Genomic DNA, 20,468 nt, shown 5'->3' with positions numbered 1-20,468 from the left:
ACACCCCTGATCTATATTTTAGGGCTTTAATCCACTCATTAATGTGTTTTTATGTGTGTGTTGGATGGACCTGTATATGACATTATATACAAGGTGAGAACTGCGCATGCGGGGATCAACTACTACGAAAAAGTATGAACAGTAACAAATCATGAGTCAAAGTGGATAATTCTTAAGTTCTTTGTCCTCATTGTCCAACTAGTATCTGGTGTAAAGTTTGTCGCAGACAGTGAACGTGGATCCGTGCGTCCACGCGCCATGGCGCACTGGGATGTGCGCAGCCGTGAGCGAAATAGGGGAGTGTTGTTTTTTTTTTTTTTCTCCCATGCCCAGTTTGGGATTTGTTAGTCGGTGACATGCCTCCCTCCGCCTGGCTCCTTATAGCCCCGAGGAGGCAGGAATCCCGGACGAGTGGTACGGACATCGCCGACCGAGATCGCGAACACGGAGCGCAGCGTTCCCCTTTAAACACGGTCTTATGACTTACAGGCAGCCTCAGTGAGAACGGACCGGAGACCGGAGGAAGAGGAGGAGGAGAGGAGAGGAGGAGGAGGAGGACCGGCACTCACACAGAGACAGGCAGCCCGGAGACGGTGGCGCACAGCCCGGGGGGCACAGACACTGGACAGCCTGGATGGTTGGCGCAGGTCCGACACAAACAGCAGGACTTGAACGCATCCGTGTCACCTGTGTGCAGGTAGGACCTCAACACAACACATTACACATCACCACATATCATCACACATCAACACAACACAGATACAACCTAACATGACTAAAGTTAAAAAAAAAAAAAAAAAAAAAAATTGTAAACAGTCAAAACATTGAAAATTTATTGACATTGTTGCAATGATTAAAAAAAACAAAAACAAAAACAAAAAACAAAACTCTTTTCAGCCTCTAAATACTGTGAGTAACATTAAAGGTCCAGTGTATAAGATTAAGTATGATTCAGGAGGATTTATCCACAGAAAAAATTGAATATTATATTATATAGAGGGAGGGGTTTCCACGTCCACCATGATGTGCCTCCATGTTTCTACTGCAACACAACAGACTGTTCATCTTATTCTTTTTTGAACATTATAGGAAGCATTCAGCATTATGGCCCATTACTGTCACCTACTATGAAGAGCTACTGTCTTTTCATCTTAAAAGCTCAGAACAGACAAAATAAATACTGCTTCTAAGTAGGGACTGATATATTTTTGTTGTGGCCATCATAGTGGAGGGTGAGGAGGTTATTCATTTGGTTACAATCTGTAATTTCACCTCTAGATTTCACTAAAATCTGACACACTGAACCTTTAAACAAAACAAAACTCTGACATTTATAAGGGTTTTAACCTAAAATAATATTATAATAATGACTGTGATATAAATCATATTCCTCTGTGGCGTATGGTTCTATATGAAATTATATTATAATAATGAAAATAAAGAAACTCAAGATATTGTAAATCGTAAAATATTTTGACCCATTTTGCTCCAAATGTGTACAATACAATACAATCAGTCCAGTTCTATGTTCAAGCCTTAACTACATACTAATGTTGTGATTTTGTCATGTTAGATTTGGTTCCTGTGGGCCCCCTGTTGCACCCTGTGGACATTGTCCCCTCCTGCAGTGTTGAGGACATGTGTCGCCTGTCAGTGGCTTCACTCTTCATCTGCTTCTGTTTGCTGGAGAGAAGCCACTGCAACGGCAGCCTCCAAGACAGCATGGGAGAGCTGCACAGCAGATTCGCCGTCAGCCTGTACCAGACGCTCACTGAGATGGAGAACAACTCCAACCTCATCATGTCACCGGTGAGCGTGTCCTTGTCCCTGGGGCTGCTGCAGCTCGGCGCCAGGGGCAACACGTTGGCCCAGCTGGAGGAAACACTCGGATACAACGTCAACGGTAGGACTCTAGAGCTTGTTTTCAAGTGCTGGCTCCCCGTGCTGTGAGAGTGGGGTCGGGGTGGTTGCTGGTGGTGCTCGGTGCCGTTGGTACCAGGAGGTGTGGAGCGGTGCTGCTGCTGCTGCTGGACCTTCAGAGCACAGTGGTGTCTGGAGCCGTAATACCTGCCTCCACACCAACTTTAATCTCATTAACCACTCCTGCAGCTCGGCCTCGGGGGTTGAGAGGTCACACTGGTTAATGACAAACAAAATGAGAGCTGGAGCTACTTGCTTTCACAACCAAGATGTGACCTCACATGTCAGTCAGGCATGGAAATAGACTGAACAGAATACCTTGGCTGTGATCAACTCTAAATTTAAGATCACTTTAATTTAATAGATTAATCTGATTAGTTATTAGATCAGTGAAATAAAAGAAAGGCAGCAAATGACTTGAAAGAGTGAACATAAGAATGTAAGGTAGGCGATATGAATAAAAAAATCATATATATGTTGATGTAGTTTGACTGAATGGCATGATGAATGTATGATGTATGTATGTTTGTATGTATGATATTCATGTAAACATTTGTCCGTAAAAGGTGTATGATAGAAGAATTACACGTACACATGCTAATGTGCTTATATGATATTATGAGTTGATTTATGTTGGTAGTTGTTGGTCATTGACCTTAGCTACTTCTTAGATAACAATAGTCATAGTTGTTTTAATCCATAATAACACTTTGTACATGGATTCTACAGTTTAATGCCTCTTCTTTTTGCTCTATGGCAGCAGTGGTTTGCAACATGAGATAGTGTGAGCTTTAATACAGTCAACATACATGCAGCTGTCAGCACAGCCGTCACATAATAGCACAAACATGTTAGTTTTACATAGTGAACCTTTACATTTTAAAGGTGTTGTTGTGAAATTGTAAGTCAAAAACATACAAGATGTAGTTAAACCATTGACTTTACAACAACAGCTAAACACACACACAAACTCCTGCTCCTGTAAAAGACTAAACCCTTTAGGGCTGACAGACTTGTAACTGGTTGTAGATACACTCAATAGGCTTTATTTATAACTGCATTAGTGTTACAAATAACTCAATACAATGCATACAAAATGCCATATTTGAAGGTGCCCAGCCACACAAAACTGTTTTTACTTGTATTTTTTAAAAATATGTTAGGTCCATTGATGTTTGTGTTATGTAGTGAATTTGAAAATGAACCTCTACCTCCTCTGTCTGCTATTGCCACTGAAAAGAAATAAGCAGAGAAATCAGGCCAATTATTAAAGCTGGTCAGTGTGACGTGTTAATGCCTGAGATCATTACCATTCATGAGCTCACCCAGGTGAGACCACGCCCACAGAATTTGTTTGGCTAAGTGACAGTTTTCGTATACAGCAAACTGGGGCACTGTAAAGGGGGGGTAAACATGAGAAATCCATGGGGCCCGGCATTCCCGGGGGGCCCATAGAGCAGTGGAAGGGGTCCAGTGGATATGGAATAGAAGTTGAGAAAATTCCATTTTAAGGTCCACTGTATAAGAGAGGCATAGAAGCTGGGAGTTGGACATTCAAAGCATGTTAAATTTGACTTTGCTTTTTCAGCAGTTACTCTACTTGTTGGGCAGGGTAAAGGATGCTGAAAAGCCAGGCTCTCATTGGCTAGCTGTTAGCCAATCACAGTCAAGCTGATTAGCATGTTGAATATTCATGAAAACTGGTGCAAATTGAGCTGAGTCTTCCAGCAGGCTTTCTATATCACATTAGATTGGATGGAAACTTGGTTACTGTAATGGAAATATTACTTATATCCATATATATTCATATATATTCATGTATTTCATATATCATATGGGTTTCTAACTTTATTTCAGATAGTGTGACTTGTTCTGTGTTGTGTCCAGAGTAGAAGGCCAGGCCAACACCTGAGTAGAATAGAGACAATTTCTCACAGGGGTATTATCTCTAAGTTCCTGACACTAGCCAAAACACTTTCTACATATCATAATTTTCTCATGGGAGACAGAAGACTACAGGGTGATTTGTATTTTTGGGTTCAGACCGTCTGATTCTTTGTCTGAGTGATATCTCTTTCTATGGAGCTCCAAATAAAGTGATTTCTTTGACACTGAACGTTTGATCTTATCCTTCATTATTATAGACGAATTAGTAGAGTAATATTTTTTCCATAACATTACCAAGGCATTTTTTCCATGGTAGAACTTCAGACATTACCATAAAAGTAATGAAGTATGTGTTTCAGGACACTTTTAATATTTTGGTATGTGGTTCAGCTCCTGGGGTTGGACGTAACTGTTTTCTAATCTCAGAAGCACACAGAAATATCTTCATTCTGGATATCATTTTAATCCACAAAGACCCAAACAGCTGCAAGTGACAAAACCATGTACTGATCTAAAATGTTTAATACCTGTTGAGTCACTAATCCTATCCAAACATGTAAATAATTGGTGTAAAATGCAGTTTGTCATCTTTTCACGGTCATCAGATATGACCCATTTGGTTGTTCAGGGGCTCCACAGTTACCGTGGAAACACCATCATCTTCTACAACATTGATTCACCAGTAAAACCCATGAAGCTAGATCAATGACAGTGGATGGAGACACTTGTTTTATGTTCAGTTAATGATATATTTGCTGAAAAAGTTATTTTTTCTTCAGTTTTCTTGTTTTGATATAATAACCTTTGAATTTACTCTGAGTTTTCATGAACATCTAAATTAAATATAGGAAATTAAATATACGAAAATACATGATTTACAGTGAAAAAAGCCAAATACAGAGGATAATATTACACTAAATGCTGGTAAATTACTTAAGAAAGGATAAATAGAGAGAAAAATTCATTTGGAACTGACACAAAATTAGCATCGGGTCTTCATGGGTTAAATAATTAAAATTTCTAAGCTCCAAAACACAAAATACCCTTTATACTAAATCTTCGTAACAGTGTGGATGGAGCATTAGAAGGATTAATGACGATCTATGTGAGGAAATGAATATCATATTCAGAATCATTATGTTTTCATTAGTGCATAATCACATGAATATAAGAACTGTGTTTTCTTTACCGTACAATGAGCTGTTTATATCTGTGGATGGAAGTCACCTTTCATGGAGTCCACCAGGTTTCTACAGTCGCTCAGAATGAATGTACTCTTTGCCTTTTCTGTGTTTTATAACATTCGGCTCTGTCAGGGATCTTTAAGTGTGTCTTTGTATCCACTGCAGATGAGGGTGGTGGGTATTTGTTTGGTCGAAATTTACATCTTCACCCCCAGACGTCATCAAATATGACACAGTGAACATTTTAAAGTAATGTAAACTTTATTGGCCTCAAAAATTGTCTTGAGAACAGTGCTACATTTTCATGAAGAACAAGGAGACCTTTGTTAACACATCTGATGCTGAGAGAAATCAAACGACACAAACATACACACCTTAGAAAAGTTACGTCAGCAACATACGTCTTAAGTGTGTGTAACTTTCAGTAATGCTGTTTGATAAATGGCATTGACAACGACCATAATTATGACATGAACAAATTGATTCATTGACTAAACATTAACCCATAAAGACCCAGTGCTACTTTTGCAATTTCCAAAATATTTTTTTCTCTATATTTAACTTTTACTGAGTGATTTATCACCATTTATTATAATATTATCCTCTGTATTTTTTGCATTTTCTTATATTTAATTTACTTTATCGTGTAGATGTTCATAAAAGCTCAGATTAAAGTTGAGAGTTATTATATCAGAAACAGAGAAAACTGAAGAAAAAAATGACTTTTTCAGCAAAGATATCAACAACTGAACATAAACCAAGTGTCTCCATCCACTGTCATTGATCCAGTTCCATGGGTTTTACTGGTGAGTCAATGTTGTAGAAGATGACGGTGTTTCCACAGTAACTACGGAGCCTCTGAATGTCCAAATGGGTCACATGTGGTGACCATGAAAAGATGACAAACTGCATTTTACCTGAATTATTTCAACATGCTGATAGGTTTAGTGGTTCAGAAGTTATTAAACATTTTAGATCAGTACATGCTTTTTGGTCGGTAGTTCATGTATGGGTCTTTATGGGTTAATGTCACAATAGGTTAGTAAAAAAAAAAAAAAAAAAAAAAAAAAAACAGCTCAGTGTAGCTATGCAGGAGAGTTTGGTAGAAGGTACAAAAACTACTATAACCATTGAAGGTGTATCCTGAAAAAATCCTCAAAAAAAGAAGAAAAAAAGAAAACCAGAAAAACAGCATCAATACAAAGGATCCAGATCCGGGAAGCAGTCCAGAGTTAGTCCCATGGAAGATGATAACTCACTAGGAAAAAGGAAGAAAAGAAATAGATTTAAGAAATTAAAGTTCATTTTTAGATAAGAGCTAAGAAAAGTAGGATGCTATAAAAAAAAATAAAAAAATGTTGCATCCTCTGTAAATGAAACCTCACAAAAAGTCCCCATGTGAATTGTTGGACATGCTAACCCTAACCCATAATGACTGCTGAGGCCCACCAGGCTGAGAGAATGTGTTAAGCAATGCTCAGATGAAGTCAAATAAGCATTTGTTTGTGCGCTGTCCTGCAGAGATGTGGAATGAATGTAGTTAAGTTCCTGCTCAAAAAAGCTCAAGGCAGGAGAGCTGGAAACATTGAAAAGTGTTTAGTGTTTGGATTTTTATTTATTAATATATTTTTTTGCTGTTTTGTAGAAGGTTTTTGAGAATAGTAGGAATTATTTGTCATTATCAGTTTTTAAAGCTAAATAGATAATGATAGAATATAAATGTCAGTAATGAGTGTATGTATGTGTCCATCCTTGTGCTACTGCTAAAACTGCACACTGTGTCTTCCTTACATCCTCCTTTTTTTTTTTTTTTTTTTTTGCAGATGTCCAGGTACAGGAGTTCATGCTGCATGCGCAGAATGCCGTGAGCAACACCAGCCAGGGGATGTGGCTGCAGCAGACCTGCACCTTATTCATCCAGAGCGCTGTCCAGCTGCTGACTCAGTTCACACAGCACGCCGCCGCCTGGGCCAACGCTAATGTGGTCCGAGCCAACTTCAGCCAACCCAACCACACTCGCAGCCAGCATCAGGGTACAGCAACAGGGCTCCACCACATGATTTTAGCAGATTTGGGCTTATTGTTTCTGATTTGACAGCACAGTTATAATGGGATCGGGGTCTTAGCAGCGGTGTCTTTACCCCAAACTGAGCTCATGAAAAGCTGGTGACAAAAAGGAATATCTGCTTGTTTTAAGGTTGTTGTTGTTTTAAATTTAATTCCTGTTGCTTATTTTTATTTTAACAGAGGCAGAAAAATCACAGCAAAAATCTAGGTTAAGAAATGAACCAGTTATGTGCAATAGTAAAAGATGTATTAAGATTCTTTACTTGAATAGTGATAGCACACTGGAAACACCTCAGTAAGAGAAAAACATGTATATTCACAACCTTCCTTTAACCCTTTCATGCATGAGATGTGAGAGCTGTAATCAAGATATTTTTCCTGAGTGTTTTTATAGTGTCCTTGTAACATTAAAAAAAACAATGCGATAGAAGTTGTTTTTATGAACCCATTTTTCATGGAGCTGCAAACATGTCCACTCAGCTGGACGCCATGCTTTAAATTTTTGAAGCAAAGAAACCTATTTACTGATAAACTGTGTGAAAACTATGAAATGAAAACATTTTTAATGCGGATAATCTGATGTTTTCTCACATTTTAATATACACTAATACTAGTCATTACTCACTTCATGGAGATAATATGCAAAAAAAAAAAAAAGTAAAAAAAAAACAAAAACCCTTGTTAATTACAGTTTAATAACAATAATTAACAACTGATTTTCACTCAAACATGTTAGTACAGATCAGGTTTATCAAGAACAGTAAAGTTACAGTAACGGTATGAATTGCAGTGTATGGGATGGTGCATGCACTGCAAAAATCAAAATCTTACCAATTGTATTTTTCTTATTTCTAGTCAAAATATCTCATCACACTTAAAATAAGACATAATCACATAAAGAGTAAAAATTTTTTGCTTAATTCAAGCAAAAAAAAATCTGCCAGTGGAACAAGTGAAAATTATCTTGGTAAGATTACTTGAAATCAGATTTTGCAGATCTATTGTCTATAAATCAGTTCTTATATCTCACTGTAAAGTTCCTCTTTAGGTGATTCTGTCTGATTTTAAGTGTGATGAGATATTTGGACTAGAAATGAAACAAATCCACTTGGTCAGATTTAGATTTTTGCAGTGTGAGCGTCCACTGTGTTTGCTGATATGGAACTAAAACAACAAAATCCAGGAATATACAAGAGAACAGCTGTCCACTGTGGTGAACACTATGCATGAAAGGGTTAAGGTCAAGTGTGTAAGATTTACTGAAGATCAAAGGAATAAGGAAGAGCCTCTTCTGCGTGTTGTTCTTCCTCTTCTATAGTGTTTTTTTTGGGACATTTGGTACAATAGGAGGATCTAATTGCAAAAATGGAATGTAATATTCATACTTATCTTTTTATTAGAATTTAAACTGAGCTGTTTCTACAGTATTTACACACATAAAGCCTGCTTTGTTGTGCCGCCACGTTTCTACAGATGCTCAGAATAGACTTCTTCCTCTATTATACACTTCACCTTTAACTGTGATTCTATTTTGTTTTTATTGTATGTTTTTTGGCTGTGGAAGTTCAGTAGGCAGTTATATGCAGTATATGCAATGATAATACTATTACTACTACAACTAATAATGATAATGATTATAATAATTTCACATTTTTATCCCTCAGGAACTGAAATCAGGAAAAAAAACACCAGAATTTTATAATCCGTCCTCTTCTTCCGCATCTCTCTCCTCTCAGTCCAAATCAAAACACTAAAGATAAAGACAGATGACGTTTCATGCTGTTATACAACAGTGAAATCAGTTTTTAGTGCTTTTGTATTGAGATGTAGGTTATGTTCAGACTGCAGGCAAATGTGGCCCAAATCCAATTTTTTTTGCCCATATGTGACCTGTATCCAATAAAGACAGTTTGAACAGCACAAATTCGACCCAGACCACGTTCACATGTGGTCCAAAATCTGATACGTATCTGATATTTTGCAATGTGACTTCAGACTGAACGGCCATTTACGTCATTGAAATGCAACAAACATCACAATTTTGCATCCCAGGAGGAGGAGCGTCTGTAAACACAGTGCGTGCCTGCATGGTCACATATTACGTTAGGACCTCTTTTGCGCATGCGGGTCACTTAAGGGTCACATTCAGTTCATACTCAAAACTGATAGAAGTTGCATTTAACCCTTTATAGGGCACTCATTCAAATACTCAACCTTAGTGTGTTCCTCTCCCTCCTCTTGTCATAAAACATCTGACCAGCACTTGCTAAAAAGTAAACACATGTAATAAAATGACTGTTTCCAAGGTCATAAACTGACAAAAATCACTTATATTCACTATTTACATGTTCAAAATGTCTATAAAATCTCTCTGGATCATTGTATAGTGTTATAAAAACCATCATGCTTCTGGACCTCACTGAGGCATGGGATTGGTCCCATATTTAATTTTTGTGGATATGAAAAAAAAATAGTCACTTGCCAATAAAGGGTTAATGTGTAATAAGAATGAGCACACAAAAAAATCTGATTTCACCAAAAAATCTGAACTGTGCTTTAAGACCTGCTGTCTGAACGTAGCCATAGTCATGTCCAGGTTGGGGCTGAGAGAATCTGATCAGTGATTGGTAACTACAGCTGTCAGTCATGAATGTTACCTGCCTACCTGTCTGAAAACACCTGTGATGAGACAAAATCTGCATCACAGGGTAGATTTACTTTAGCTGGAGAACAGAGGCAAAGAGTAGACAGGGATGTCTCATGTCCTCTCAGACCAGACCACTTACAGCATGATGGAGGGTATTTGTGGGAAGGGTCTGTTGACTCGTTTCTGTTTTGACCGTACAGTCTCAGCTCTCTAAAGGTAATGATGTCATTTGTAGGGTTCATTATAGATGCTTGGATGAGTCAGCTTCGTTTTTAGCTCAACGCCGACTCCGATAGGCAACGTTGTCTTCATTGTCATTGTTGTCTTCATTGTTATCGTCGTCTTCATTGTTATTGTTGTCTTCATTAGCAGTTTCTTCAAACATCTTCTGTCAGAAAACTACTGGTTGGATTGCATTCATTTCAAGATTTTTATGTAGCTTCCTTTGGACATTTTTTTTTTACAAAGTTTGGTCACAGTTTTGAGAAATTTGGATTTTTAAATTTTCTGATGAATTCTTCAAATATTAAAAATTTGCCTTTTCTTATAATGGTCCATATTTAGATGGTTTATAACGTGTAAATGGTTACAGATATCAATATTGATATTATTGAGCACGGATAGGAAGTCATATATGGACTTTCATTTGGGTCCGTGACCTTTGACCTTGAGTGACCTTGAAGAGTCAAACTCAAGATCTCTAGTGTCTAGATTTCAACAATCTTCTCAGAAAGTACTGATCAGATTCATTTCAAATTTTTTATGTTGTGTCTTTGGGATAATGTCTACAAAGTTCGGTCACAGTTTCCAGAAATTTAGATATTTGAATTTTTTATTAATTTTTGAAGTGTTAAAAATATGCTTTTACTTACAATGGTCCGTATTTTGATGGTTTATAACATGGAAATGGTTACAGATATGAATATAGTTCCTACTGAGCACTGATAAGAAGTCAAATATGGACTTTGATTTAATTAGTTGAGTTCTCCTCCAGTGAAAGTACCACCCACTTCTATTGGCAGATTGATCTCCTGCATCACGACCACAGGACTCTAACATAGCATAAACAACCTTGCAAATGAAACTTGGGTAACACTTTATCTGAAGGTCTAGTTTATGCATTAAGCGCACATTCATAAGACATTATAATGCATTTATAATGAATTATAAAAGTCATTACAACAGTTTATGATCATGTACAACAACTTATACCAAGGTTAATAAAGTATTACAAGTGTAGACATAATGTATTATAAATTCAGCTTTCATAATGTTTTATACATCCATACCAAAGTGACAACAGTGTTTGAAGGAAGAATCTCAAGTCCTGGGTTACAGAACACATTATAACCATCGTAACTCTAGCCAGTTAGAAAGACACAGAACTGCTCTGACATGTAGTTTCTGAAACTGAATAATGCTTTATAAACATCTTAAATAATTTACAGGATGACTTTAAGAGCTTTCAGTAAAGTGACAACACTGTATGAGCTGCCACATTATTTTTTATTTACGTATAAAGCAACATGTAACACTTCTATTTACTGTCTCTGTTCTTTTAATGTTTTGTTTTTGCAAAAAAAAAAGTTATTAAGACACTTCGATGTATAATTTTTGACTTACACTTTACTTAGAGCCAGCAGACACTGCTCATACATCATCATATTTGTGTTATATCATACAATTGCTAATAACCTTTTACAGTGTTGTCACTTTACTAAAAGCTCGTAAAGTCATCCTGTAAATTATTCTTGATGTTTATAAAGCATTATTCAGTTTCAGAAACTACATGTCAGAGCAGTTCTCTGAGTCTTTCTAACTGGCTAGAGTTACGATGGTTATAATGTGTTCTGTAACCCAGGACTGGAGATTCTTCCTTCTAACACTTGTCACTTTGGTATGGATGTATAAAACATTTTGAAAGCTGAATTTATAATACATTATACACTTATAATACTTTATTAACCTTGGTATAAGTTGTTGTACATGATCATAAACTGTTGTAATGACTTTTATAATGTATTATAAATGCATTATAATGTCTTATGAATGTGCGCTTAATGCATTATAAACTAGACCTTCAAATAAAGTGTTATCGAAACTTGTACTTGATTCTTGATAGAACATGGCAGCTGAGATACAGGGCCATTAGTCCTATTTTTACTCTTACTGCATCAAACCACATGAGCTCTTCATCTGCAGACCTCTAACTCTAAACACTGTCAGACCACATGTCCGTCCACATTTGTTCCCCCCTGACTTTCCCCTTGTTTCCCTCCAGAGGAGACGTGGCCCCTCCTGGCAGGAAGCAGCAGCGGGGAACTGTCTGGCTCCGGCGAGGCCCAGGGAGACGCTGTGTTGTGGGGTCACCGGCTTCAGATGGCCCTGGTCAACACGGTGGCCTTCAGGGGCGTCTGGCAGAAGCAGTTCCTGTTCACCAACACCCAGAACCTGCCCTTCATCCTGTCCGATGGGAGCGCCATCAAGGTGCCCATGATGTATCAGGCTACAGAGGTCAGCTTTGGTAAGAGACGGCACTCAGTCAGCACTGTGTCTGAGTTTTTATCAGAGCTTTAACATAAAAACAGCCGGTGTTCAATGCTTGTACAGCATGTAATTATGATCTAATTACATGCATTACAAGCATAATTACATTTGAAAGTCCCTGGATTGAACTGAATGATCATTTAGTTTCAGTAAACCTGAGTTACTGCTGTTTGCCAGGAAAAACAGGACAACTGTTATCATATCAGATATTTAAGATGCTTTACATTATTTGTCATTTTGACTTATACTTAAGTACATTATTGCAGTAAAACTATTGTACTTAAGAGGTCGATATAAAGCACCGGTCGTATTCAACCACATTTGTATATATTTCATTTTATTAGACCAGGGGTGTCAAACTCATTTTAGTTCAGGGGCCACATACAACCTAATTTCATCTCAAGTGGGTCGGACCAGTAAAATAATAGGCATATTAACCAATAAATAACAACTAATTTAGAGTGAAAAACAGGTCCAATTATGTTATGAAAATGTGAATAACCTGAGCGAAGTAAGGGCAATTTCAACAATATTGTGGCTCAGCGTATTATTAACAAAACTTAGAGATTGCAGTGAATCTACAGATGCACAAAACATTTAGTAACAGGCAACATAATATTAAAATTGCACTTATTTTTCTTTGGAAATGTCAGATTGTTCATATTGGTTCAGGTTATTCACATCTTATTTTTCACAATAAACCAAGGAAAAAAAATTGAGTTGCAATTACTTATAACTTAAAGTATGTTAATATGCTATTATCTAACTTGAGATTAACTAAAATGAGTTCGACATCCTTGATGTTTAATGTTGTCAGTGTCATTTTTTGCATAAATTCATCTTGTGGGTTGGATTGGGCCATTTGGGTGGCCAGTTTTGGTCTGTGGGCTGTATGTCTGACACCTTTGTATAGACTGTTTTCAAGATGTGTAACCTGTTACATGTGGTAGCATGTTCTCCAGACACATATCACCATATACACTGTTGCTCATAAAGTTGAAATGAGTAGTTTTCAGACACATTTGTCTTTTTATTCCTATTTATACACATCAGTAATGACCTTTAAAGGGGTCATGTTTTGCTAAACCCACTTTCATTAGTCTTTGGTTCATTTATTTGTGTATTTGGACCCTAATAGTTCAAAAAGTTGGAATTTGAACCCTCCAGGTGCTGCAAAGCTATCTTTATATTCATTTCGGCAAAAATCGAGTGGATTTCTACAACCTGTTTTAATTCCTGATTAATTTGTTACGTTTTATAACTAGTTATGTCACAGCATTTGCACATATAAGGTCAAGACTTCCACCGAACATTTCTAAGAGTACAACATAATTGTTTATCAGCAGCAGTGGTTGTAGTAAAAACTGAAAATACGTCCAAACTTTGAGATGATTACTTAAAATATTCAGTTGTTGGTTGAACGGGACAGAGCAGCACGGACAACAGCCTGGAAGGGGTGGGGCGTGAAGTGGCTCATTTGCATTTAAAGGGCCAGCGCTCAAAATTCTCCTGTCATTACTCAGAAATAGGGTTGAAGATGGGCCTGTGGAGTTGAATTAATGAAGAATTCAGACCAAAGCAAAGCATTTACAGTTTATGTAGACCACAGGGAAATGTTTTAAAATGCATAATTCCATTTAGAAAAGCAAAATATCACTCCTTTTAACCAGGTTCTCTGATAGTTACACTCCATCCATCAATAATAAATCACATCAGCTTCATCATTTCATGAGAAGAGGTCAAAATGTCCTATTCCAAATGTATATTTTCTGTTTAAAGTCCTTCCAAAGACCCAGACTGGTCCCTGTTTGCAGGTCAGTTCAGGACGGTGTCAGATCAGCGCTACACTGTGTTGGAGCTGCCCTACATGGGCCGATCCCTCAGCCTACAGGTGGTTCTGCCCAGTGAGAGGAAGACGCCGCTCTCTTCCCTGGAGTCCCAGCTGACCGCCCGTCAGCTGGCCTTCTGGGACACCGGTCTGCGCAGGACTAAGATGGACATATTCCTGCCCAGGTAACCATTGGCCACTAGAACCTTTTAACATCCTTAGTTCATGACGGAGTGATACCACAGGTCATTCCTCCCCTCAGTCATTAGACTACACAACAGTTCACTGTAAACCCCCATATCACACCATGTGCATATGCAACCACAATGTAAACATGTAAATAATATTTAACTTTTAATTCTATATTTATATTAGGATTTATATAAGTACCAAATTTCTTATTTTTCTCTTTATATTTCATTTTTCACTGGTTTGTGGTTTTTCTACCCGTCCTTTTCTCTACACTTGCTGTATGTTACTGCTGTTAAATGGGAAATCTCCCCATGGTGGAATAAATAGTCACATCTTATCTTATCTTATCTTATCTTATCTTATCTTATCTTATCTTGTTTTATCTTATCTTATCTTATCTTATCTTATCTTGTCACATCTCACTTTACCTTAAATTACCTTACCTTATCTTAAATTACCTTACCTTACTTTACCTTATCTTATCCTATCTTATCTCATCTCACGTTACCTTAAATTACCTTACCTTATGTTAGATTACCTTATCTTAAATTACCTTACTTTACTTTATCTTATCTTGTCTTATCTTATCTCATCTCACCTTACCTTAAATTACCTTACCCTACCTTATGTTTAATTACCTTACCTTATCTTAAATTACCTTACTTTACATTATCTTATCTTGTCTTATCTTGTCTCACCTTACCTTAAAATACCTACCTTATCTTAAATTACCTTACTTTACTTTATCTTGTCTTATCTTATCTTGTCTCACCTTACCTTAAAATACTTTACCTTATCTTAAATGACCTTACTTTATCTTATCTCATCTCACCTTTCCTTAAATTACCTTACCCTACCTTATGTTTAATTACCTTACCTTACTTTATCTTGTCTTATCTTATCTCATCTCACCTTACCTTAAATTACCTTACCCTACCTTATGGTTAATTACCTTACCTTATCTTAAATGACCTTACTTTACTTTATCTTGTCTTATCTTATCTTGTCTCACCTTACCTTAAAATACCTTACCTTATCTTAAATGACCTTACTTTACTTTATCTTGTCTTATCTTATCTTGTCTCACCTTACCTTAAAATACCTTACCTTATCTTAAATGACCTTACTTTACTTTATCTTGCCTTATCTTATCTTGTCTCACCTTACCTTAAAATACCTTACCTTATCTTAAATTACCTTACTTTATCTTATCTTACCACATCTCACCTTTCCTTAAATTACCTTACCTTATGTTAAATGACCTTACCTTATCTTAAATGACCTTACTTAACCTTACTTTATCTTATGTTATGTTATCTTATCTTATCTTCACATTTTTCACCACGTGAGATAACCTGTATATGAAGGTGTTGTTGGTGTTTACAGGTTCAAAATGCAGAACAGGTTCAACTTGAGGTCGGTGCTTCCTGCCATGGGCATCAGTGACGCCTTTAACCCGACAGCGGCTGACTTCAGTGGAGTATCAGGTTGGGATCAAGTCTACTAGTGATGAAATGTAATGAATGCAAGTGTTTTCCATTGTATGTTGGATCCTTCGACTCTACATCAGCTGAGAAACAAACATACGCTTCACTCCACTGACAATTTTAGTTAGTTTCCATCTACAGTTTTTCATCCCACCCCCCTTCCACTTAAAACCACATGTCTTCAAATATGCTGACTCTGAATATTTGTAAAATAAGGGATTAAATGTCCCTTAATGGGTTGAGTTTCAAGTTCTCCTCGGTTTTTAAGCTCAGTAAACTCTTTAAAAAGCCTCTTGGATTTGCTGAAATATGCCTCATCACAAAACTGAAAACCAGCCTGTTTTTCTCAGCTCATGAAAAGTTGACTTTTTAGGGAAAGGCAGTTTGTACAGGAGGACAATGCTACAAATATATAATGATCTTAGTAGGATATGATACATTGCTGCACTGCTATGTAAAAAGGAGGTAGATAACAACAAAATAAAGACAAAGAAAATAGCATTGACATTGCATTGTTATTGGCTAAAATGTCATCTTAACTTTCCATATCGGCCAAGAATTTTGTACTCGGTACATCCTTAATCCAATATAATAGTAAAACACTGATAGAGACCATTTTATTGCACTATGACTCGAAGACTTTAAGTCAATTTTCATGATAATACTCAGCCTAGGATCAAATTAAAGAAGTTAAAATGCACCTTAATGCATTTCAGTGTACATTTTACACTTTAAACATGACCCATCTTACAGGAAACACACTACAATCTGCATATTAGAAATAAATAAATAAATAAATAAATGTAATATGCTGAGTAGATACAGTATTTGTACCATATCTAGTGCAATACACAGCAACATTCAACTCGATATCGTGTTTTTTTCTCAGATTTCTATTATGTGCATTACTTTATTTGTGTATATTTCTATATTTTTCTACAGATTATTTTTAACCTGTTTACTGTGTTATTGGTGTTGCTGCTGGTCACTGACTCCTGTTATGTTTTTCTCAGTGGAGGAGGGTCTGTATGTGTCCGACGCCTTCCATGATGTGAAAATAGAAGTCACAGAGGATGGCACAAAAGCAGCCGCTGCGACAGGTGAGAAAAATGAAAGCTGGACTATACACTGCACCAGATAGTGTTTGGACTGTTATAGTTTTAGAATAATGTAATGATGGAACTAATCATTTCTAAGAGAATTAAAGGCTGATAATATAATGTGTTCCCTTCACAGCCATGGTGCTCCTCAAACGATCCCGTGCTCCCGTTTTTAAGGCGGACCGTCCTTTCTTATTCCTTCTGCGACAGATTAAAACAGGTAAATACCCCAGCCAAGTCATATTTACTGTACTACTGTAAGAATAACTATACTCTGTTTGGTTACGTTTCCAAGCAGTGGTTGATTTATGCACCAAAAAAAAAAAAAAAAAGTCACACATACAATATTTGAGTGCACCACCTTCAGTTTTGATTACAGGAGACATTCACGGTCACATTGTTTTTTGCCACATAATGCTTCTGTAGAGTCACACTAAGATTAGTTTTATAAAATAAACAATGCTAATGCAACTGATGGAAATAAAGTTATATTCAGCTACTGTGTGGAAAAAACACTGCCTAGAGCACAGGTGTCAAACATGTGGCCAGGGGACCAAATCTGGCCCACCAAAGGTTCCATTCCGGCCCGCAGGATGAAAGTGCAAAAATGAACCTGAACAGTCCAGGTTGTCCAAATCATTTAAGTTCAGGTTCCACATACAGACCAATGTGATCTACAGTAAAAAATAACAACACAATACCCATAAATAATGACAACTACAAATTTTCTTTGTGAAAAATTATGTGGAAAAAATTTAAGTGAAAAACAAAACAAAACATTACACTGTGAATATATTAACATTTAAAAAACTATTCTTTCACAATAAAATGCAAATAAATCCATAAATAGAAACAAAGATGACCAACCCAAAATGTGCAAGTTTAACAATATTCTGCCTGTTGCTAAATGTTTGGTGCATTTATGGATGCAGTGTGATCTGTAGTTGTGTTAATAATAAGAGATGTAATATTGTAGAAATTGTTCAAATTTTAACTCCAAAATTTTAACAATATTCTGGCTGTTACCAAATGTTTCTGTAACATTGTGTATAAATGTACATGTATAAATAATAAGTCGAGGTATAATTTTGTTAAAATTGCACTAATTTTTCAGATGAAATTTCTGTTTTTTCAGGTTATTCACATCTTTTTGATAAAATGTAAATATTTTCATAATTTCGTTAGGGGTTTTTAACAAAAATAAAAACTTGGATTTGTCATTATAGGTCATTAAGTCATTATTTTACTGGTCTGGCTCGCTTGAGATCAAATTGGGCTGAATATGGCCCCTGAACTAAAATGAGTTTGACACCCCTGGCCTAGAAGAAAAAAAAATCCAACCACCAAACAATTTATAGAAAACAATTTTCTCAAAATAAATAAATAAATAGTTACTAAGGTGTATGAATATAAAATTATGTTGATGAGGATGTTGGTTAAATGACCTACATCAATTCTAAAATCTGTGAAAATATTTTAAAAAGTATTAAAAACAGACACTGTTGGTCTCAGGCTAAATTTGATGGTATTAACTGTAACGTTTTGACTCATCTTTTCAGGATCCATCCTGTTCATGGGCCGAGTGATGAACCCTGCAGACCAATCACCCTGAACCTCTTCTCCTTCTCACACACACACTTTCTCACACACACACCTACCCTGACCCTTATTTCACAATTGGTATTTATTTGTGGACTTCAGGAAGAGGGACAATATTTTTGTACATATCTGTAAATAAAATTTTAATACATGTTTTTACACTTTGCCTCCTTCGTCTCTGGTTCTAAAGTTTGTGTCTTTACTCACCTGATTTTCAGTCTTTCAGTTGAACAAAATCGCACGGAGCCACATTTTTACGTAACACTTTATTTACATGGCCCTTCACAGTGTAAAATAGAAACTTTATTCTTGGAAATACTTACAAAAAGGCCATTTTTCCACTGAACATTCTCTTTAAATAGTACTCTAGGGTTATTTACATCTTTACAGTGTATTCAAAATACTCTTTTGGTAGCGGCCTCTTCACAAACAAAGACAAGTATGGCAGATTTTGGTCCCTGTCCGAGGAGGGAGGGAGTGGAAGAGGGCTGACCCCTGAATCAGAAATCAACTCTTGTTCTGGACCTGAATTCAGGTCTTAAAATTTGCTTATTATTTCATTTATTTATTTGTGTATACTTGAGAAGACTGAGCAGGTCTCTTGAAAAATGTGGACTCCATTTTTAAATTAGCGTTAAATAAGAATTCTCAAATTTACACAAGTGCATTTATGCTTTAGTGACACGGAGTTGGTTTGAGATTCACGGCGGGTGGTGGTTGGGTGGGGTTCGGGTTGAAGTATTTGGCAGCGACCAGCATGACGAGGGACAAGCTGGCATCCGAGACCTCGGTTTGTCAACGCTCCAGGGGGACGACAGGACACTGTTGCATATCGGCTGTCTCCGGGTTTAAACCAAGATAAAAATAAGGAAGGGTAGGAGTAGATCCGATGTTATTGCTGATTGTGATGTGTTTGAAGAAGTTCCTGAGCTTTTTTTTTTGCCCCTGTATTTCGATATTTGTAATCGATCGGCGCTGAAAACGTGCATTGCCAAAGACGCGACAGACTCAAGTTTCCCATCTTTCTCCGTCTGATCGGTTCGATACTCAAGTCGCACCCGTTTGGGACGACAGCAGCGGAGTGCTTTCAGTTAGTGGAGTGTAGTCTGAACAGAACAACTACAAACACTCAAACAAAAAAAAAAAAAAGAAAGTGCATCCTGTCTTCTCCCACAAAAGAAAACTCAGAGAAGTTCATTTAAGACCTAACATGAAAAGAGGGGATAAAGAATATGAGTGAAAAGGCATGTGGAAGAAAAAAGTGCCTTGTGTGTCCGATGGATCCCACTTGACCCTGAGTTTGGCTGAAAACGCACACAACACGCAACAACCTGTCGCTGTCAGAACATCAGCAATAAAACATGACTGATCAGTGTCTGTTCCAACTCCTGAAGGCCCTTATTTAACTCCACTGACCTGTTGCACAGATTATTCACTCTGGGATGTCTGCAGAGCATATCTTTAGCCTTGTAGCATAACTGCCTAACTCATACACAAATGGACAAAAGTATTGGGACACGTTGAATTCAGGTATTTCTTTTCTAACAGGGGTCTGGGATACAAAACAATATTATAGTTTTATATTGTGATAAATATCATTCATTCATTTTCTGAACCTGCTTTACCCTCACTAGGGTAACTGGAGCCTTTTCCAGCTACTTATGGCGAAGGCGGGGTACACCCTGTAGGAGTCTCCAGTTCATCACAGGACGGACATATAAAGATAAACAATCACTCTCACATTCACTATGGGCAATTTAGATTAACCTATCAGTACATGTGTATATGGTGGGAGGAAGCCGGAGTACCCGGAGAGAACCCGGAACATGCAAACTCCACACAGAAAAGTCCCACCCCCATTGACTGGTGTTTGAATCAAACCTTGTGAGGCACGAGTGCTATCCACTGCACCACTGTCACAATATGATAAATATAATATCGATTATTAATATTGATGTTAATATCTCAAATCAATATGAACAGGACATCTTACAACTGTAGCCATAATGT

General features: G+C 37.0%; 1 protein-coding gene across 1 annotated transcript; it reads left to right on the top strand.

Annotated features, from left to right (window-relative positions):
* Positions 1-355: 355 nt before the first annotated feature.
* serpine3 (serpin peptidase inhibitor, clade E (nexin, plasminogen activator inhibitor type 1), member 3) lies at positions 356-18,594 on the top strand. The gene is made up of 9 exons (XM_030125719.1): positions 356-697; positions 1,574-1,903; positions 6,815-7,024; positions 11,987-12,229; positions 14,067-14,265; positions 15,659-15,759; positions 16,773-16,859; positions 16,996-17,079; positions 18,419-18,594. Exons 2-9 carry the CDS (start codon positions 1,639-1,641, stop codon positions 18,469-18,471), a joined length of 1,242 nt encoding a protein of 413 aa, XP_029981579.1. The 5' UTR covers positions 356-697; positions 1,574-1,638; the 3' UTR covers positions 18,472-18,594.
* Positions 18,595-20,468: the final 1,874 nt, after the last annotated feature.

This window comes from Sphaeramia orbicularis, chromosome 21 (assembly GCF_902148855.1).
Source record: "Sphaeramia orbicularis chromosome 21, fSphaOr1.1, whole genome shotgun sequence".
Lineage (NCBI taxonomy): Eukaryota > Metazoa > Chordata > Actinopteri > Kurtiformes > Apogonidae > Sphaeramia > Sphaeramia orbicularis.
Note: the sequence above shows the minus strand (reverse complement) of the source record. Positions and strands in the feature narration are given on the sequence as shown.

Excerpts from the sequence above, each read along its gene's own strand:
- serpine3 (XM_030125719.1), top strand. The coding sequence starts at position 1,639 with ATGTGTCGCCTGTCAGTGGCTTCACTCTTCATCTGCTTCTGTTTGCTG. Across the intron at positions 15,760-16,772 it reads TGACTTCAGTGGAGTATCAG|TGGAGGAGGGTCTGTATGTG; the intron begins GTTGGGATCAAG and ends TGTTTTTCTCAG. Across the intron at positions 16,860-16,995 it reads AAAAGCAGCCGCTGCGACAG|CCATGGTGCTCCTCAAACGA; the intron begins GTGAGAAAAATG and ends TTCCCTTCACAG.